This window comes from Colobus angolensis, unplaced genomic scaffold (assembly GCF_000951035.1).
Source record: "Colobus angolensis palliatus isolate OR3802 unplaced genomic scaffold, Cang.pa_1.0 Scaffold76, whole genome shotgun sequence".
Lineage (NCBI taxonomy): Eukaryota > Metazoa > Chordata > Mammalia > Primates > Cercopithecidae > Colobus > Colobus angolensis.
In genome coordinates this window covers 655,483-660,616 of record NW_012121376.1, presented here as the reverse complement: position 1 = coordinate 660,616, position 5,134 = coordinate 655,483, and the positions used below count along the sequence as shown (strand labels likewise).

The following is a 5,134-nucleotide window of genomic DNA, read 5'->3' as shown; positions in this document are numbered from 1 at the left end:
TGCCTCAGCCTCCCGAGTAGCTGGGATTACAGGTGTGCGCCACCACACCCAGCTAATTTTTGTATTTTTAGTAGAGACAGGGTTTCACCATGTTGACCAGGATGGTCTCGATCTCTTGACCTTGTGATCCGCCCGCCTCGGCCTCACAAAGTGCTGAGATTACAGGGCGTGAGCCACCGTGCCCGGCCATAAAACACATCTAAATGGGAAAATGTTTATCTTAAAAGGAGAACGCTGAAAGTATATACTTGTTAACTGGTTTAGTGCCTGGAAATGTTCTACAAAGAGCCACTGTCTGGTGACAGCAGGAGTCCTGGGTCTGGGCATCCACTGTGGGCCTTTGAAGAGCTGGGCCGCTCCCTTTCCCCTGCAGAAGCTTCAGGCAATGGGATAGCAGCCAGTGCAGTTGTGTGTTTCGTTTTCTTTCTTCCGTTTTTTTTTTTTTTTTTTTTTTTTTGGAGACAGAGTCTCGCTATGTTGCCCAGGCTGGAGTGCAGTGGCCTGGTCATGTTTCCCTGAAGCCTCTGCCTCCTGGGCCCCAGCAATCCTCACACCTCAGCCTCCCAAAGTGCTGGGATTACAGACATGAGCCACCGACCCTGGCCACTATCGTGATTTTTTGTTTGTTTATTTGTTTGTAATTTGAGACAGAGTCTCCCTTTGTCGCCCAGGCACTATCTCGGCTCACTGCAGCCTCCGCCTCCCGGGTTCACGTGATTCTCCTGCCTCAGCTTCCCGAGTAGCTGAGATTACAGGCGTGCACCACCACGCCTGGCTAATTTTTGTATGTTTACTAGAGATAGAGATTCACCATGTTGGCCAGGCTGGTCTCGAACTCCTGACCTCAGGTGATCCACCTACCTCGGCCTCCCACAGTGCTGGGATTACAGACGTGAGCCACCACGCCTGGCCAATTACTGTGTTTTAACCTGTTTACTTGCTTTTGACATTTTGATGTTACCTAAAGCTTTGAAATATTGCTCAGACTATTATTTCATATTTCAGGGCAATGTAGATACTACAAATATCTGTTTGAACTTTTAAAACCGATGTTTAGTCTGCGTTGCTTTGGTACTCTCTAATGTTAGTGTGACGTCCAGTGTTGGGTTTTTTTCAGAGCTTACAGTTGAGACTGCTCACCTCTACCTTTGAAGGGATCAGCGGATTGTTGTTGAAACAACATTTAGTTCAGAATCCAGTCAGACTCTGGCAACTTTTAGGTATGTATCTGTTGAAAGAAGCAGCTGAGCATGACAGTGCACGCCTATAGCCTCAGATGCTCGGGAGGCTGAGGCCAGAGTGTCGCTTGAGCCCGGGAGTTCAAGGCTGAGGCTGCCGCTGCACTCCAGCCTGGGTGACTGAGTGAGATGAACCAAGATCGCGCCACTGCACTCCAGCCTGGGTGACGGAGTGAGACTCTGTTTCTAAACAAAAAAATGCAGAAGCGACAAGGCAGAGATTGTTTTCTTTTTTTTAATTATTTTATTTTAGAGACAGAATCTCGCCTTGTTGCACAGGTTGGAGTGCAGTGGTGTGATCAGAGCTCACTACAGCCTAGAACTCCTGGGCTCGAATGGTCTTCCCCGCTTTGCTTCTGGAGTAGCAAGCACTGCAGGCATGTACCATCACACTCGGCTAATTATCTTTTGTAGAGATGAGGTCACACTTTGTTGTCCAGGCCCAAAGGGGCCTCTTTACTCCCTTAACCCGCAGTTGTAGAGCCTTGACCTCTAGGGCTCGAGTGATCCTCCCACCTCAGCCTTCTGTAGAGCCAGGACTCCAGGCACACACCACAGCGCCTAGCTAATTTTTTGGGGGTATTTTTTTTGTAGAGATGGGAGTTTGCCACGTTTCCCAGGCTGGTCTTGAACTCCTGGACTCAAGCGGTCAGCCTTCCTTAGCCTCCCGAAGTGTTGAGATTACAGGCGTAAGGCACCGCACCTGGCCACGTTGTCCTTTTTTTAAAAAAATTCTGCTGTATTCTAGTAACTGGGCTGCTTGGAAAAGGTTTTTCATGTTATCTAGTCAGCTGCAAGAATGTTTACTAAGGATTTACAAAGTGACTTCAGATGTTTTATATCCACACAATCACTAAAAATACCCTGCAAATAATTTGCTCTTCAATAAATCGTTTAATGAAACCTTGTGACATTCTTTGGTCTCTCTTGACTTTAGGTTAAAGAACCTGAAGGATCGACACCTCTCACCTTTATTTCTCGCTCCCCTTTATGGAGTTGGAGCAGGGAAAAAGTAAAATATTTCAGGCCGGGCGCGGTGGCTCAAGCCTGTAATCCCAGCACTTTGGGAGGCCGAGACGGGCGGATCACGAGGTCAGGAGATCGAGACCATCCTGGCTAACACGGTGAAACCCCGTCTCTACTAAAAATACAAAAACTAGCCGGGCGAGGTGGCGGGCGCCTGTAGTCCCAGCTCCTCCGGAGGCTGAGGCAGGAGAATGGCGTAAACCCGGGAGGCGGAGCTTGCAGTGAGCTGAGATCCGGCCACTGCACTCCAGTCCGGGCGACAGAGCGAGACTCCGCCTCAAAAATAAAATATTTCTACTCCTGACATTAAACAGCCTTGTGCCAACACATGGGTAGGGAGAGTGCTGTGCCCATTGACTGGCTGTGCGTCAGCAACCTGCCCATCTGCTGTCAGTGTTTAATGTCAGCCCATGGGTGCCTGTGGCTGTAAACAGGAAGCACATGCTTCAGCCCTCTCAACACCTGAGGTTACGTGCAAGTGGCAACCAGGGTCGTTTCATTGGTGAAGCCATTCATGTCTTTGTGAAGAAAGTTACATTTCAGGTCATGATTGTGAAACTCTTTCCCTATTTTTATTATTCTTTGAGACAGGGTCTTGCCCTGTTGCCCAGGCACAGTCTCTATTCACTGCAGCTTCAACTAACCCTAACCCTAACCCTCCTGGGCCAAGGTGCTCCTCCCACCTCAACTTCCTGAGTAGCTGGGAGGTCAGGCATGTGTCACTATGTACAGCTACATTTGTTGTTGTTGTTTTTTAAGAGACGAGATTTTGCCCATGTTGCCCTGGCTGGTCTTGAATTCCTGGGCTCAAGCCATCCTCCTCCATTGGCCTCCCAAAGTGCTGGGATTACAGGCGTGAGCCCCTGCACCTGGCCTCCTCCCCCATTTGTAAACGCTGATTTGTTCAGTTTTTGGGCAAGGAGTGTCGTACCAGCCCCTCTTGGTCGTGGCTGGGCTGCTGCTGTTGCCACCTCTCTGGAAGCCACTTGTGAGTCAGAGTCTTGCTCTGTAACCTAGGCTGGAGTGCAGTGGTGCGATCTCAGCTCACTGCAACCTCCGCCTCCCAGGTTCAAGCAGTTCTGCCTCAGCCTCCCCAATAGCTGGGATTACAGGCACCTGCCAGCACATCCGGCTAGTTTTTGTATTTTTAGTAGAGACAGGGTTTCACCCTCTTGGCAAGGCTGGTCTTGAACTCCTGACCTCATGATCCACCTGCCTCGGCCTCCCAAAGTGCTGGGATGACAGGCATGAGCTCCTGCGCCTGTTTTAAGTTATTTTAAAGCAACTTCATCTATTAAAGGGATTCGTGATATTTTCCCAAATTTGTGTTCATAACTACTTTTTGTTCCCTCCCATTAGCAATTTAAATAGCAAAGATATTCATCTTCATAAGTTAAAATAGTTTATTATTCTATAATTAGGAAATACTGGACTAAGTAATATGGGAAACACTTTATTTCAAATTTGTAAATCTTATGGATATAAGTAGGTTTTTCAGATGGTTTCTGTTTTGCTTTGTTTGTTTGGGAGTACACTGTTCTCCTGTATGCCTCCCCTGTGGTTGCAAACATCAATTGTTAAATCCTTTCTCTGTTTCTTACAGGTGGTACTTTCTATTTTAACACCTCAAGGATGAAGCAGAAGAATAAGGAGAAGGATAAGTCGAAGGGGAAGGCTCCTGAAGAGGACGAAGGTACATTCATCTAATGTTCTTTAGTCAGTGACTCTCTCTGGCTGTCTTCATGTCTCTGTTCTCCTCTGAGCAAGGTGAAACCAGTCTGGAAAGTGGGGAGATGGGCCGGGTGCAGCGGCTCACACCTGTAATTGAAACACTTTGGGAGGCCCAGGTGGAAGGATCACTTGAGTCCTATGCCACATAGCGAGACCCTATCTCACTAAAAATTAAAATAAAAGGTCGGGTGCGGTGACTCACACCTGTAATCCCAACACTTTGGGAGGCTGAGGCAGGCGGATCACCTGCAGCCTGGCCAACATGGCGAAACCCCATTTCTACTAAAAATACAAAATTAGCCGGGCATGATAGCACACGCCTGTAATCCCAGCTACTCAGGAGGCTGAGGCAGGAGAATTGCTTGAACCCAGGAGGTGGAGGTTGCTGTGAGCTGAGATCACACCACTGCACTCCAGCCTGAGCAACAAGAGCAAAACTCCGTTTCAAAAAAAAAGAAAATTTAAATTTAAAAAGACCCTATCTACACAAAAACAAAAAAAAAATAATTGGTCAGGCATGGTGGTGTGTGCACTTGTAGTCATAGCTACTCGGGAGGTAGGAAGATCACTTGAGCCCAGAAGTTGGAGGCTCAGCTTCAGATTCACAGCCCCAAGGGGCATCAGGGTGGAAGTCAGGTTCAGAAATGCTTTGCTTTTGGATCCTTGAGGCCTCTCCCTGGAAATTAGCGTTGGCAGATGGACGCCCTGCACAGCAGAGCTCATCTTTCCAGAAAGACACCTGACCTTTGAAGGAGAGTGAGGAACTGTCATACGGACTTTTTTTTTTTCCATGTTGCTTTTCAGGAAAGCTTTCAGGACGTGGAAATGATAGTTCGGCTACTGGATGATGGGGTGATTATTGTGAATTCGAGTTTAGCAGGAGTTTGTTTCAGGAGTGACAACCTGGTTAGTTGATTTTGGGTGAGACGCTGCATTTGCCAAGGCCAGGGACAGCTTTACTCTGTGCGAGAGGAGCTCTGACTCTCCCTGCTGGGCTCTGGAGGGGAGGTCATAACTGGGAAGGGACACCAGTGTTCTCAGGTGGATTCAGTTTAGGTGTTTCTGGCTTTAGGCTCATCTTCAGCAACCTGTTGGTTTTACAGTAAGTGTCAGTGCCTACAGCCACTCAGAACTATCTT

The 5,134-nt window shown here is 48.0% G+C and overlaps 1 protein-coding gene across 1 annotated transcript in view; it reads left to right on the top strand.

Moving 5' to 3' along the window:
* SPG7 (spastic paraplegia 7 (pure and complicated autosomal recessive)) overlaps positions 1-5,134 on the top strand; it is an 89,767-nt gene that overhangs the window by 2,036 nt on the left and 82,597 nt on the right. Inside the window, exons 2-3 of the mRNA XM_011927986.1 lie at positions 1,118-1,220; positions 3,868-3,957. Coding sequence (XP_011783376.1) covers positions 1,118-1,220; positions 3,868-3,957 — 193 coding nt within the window. The remainder of the gene's footprint in view (positions 1-1,117; positions 1,221-3,867; positions 3,958-5,134) is intronic.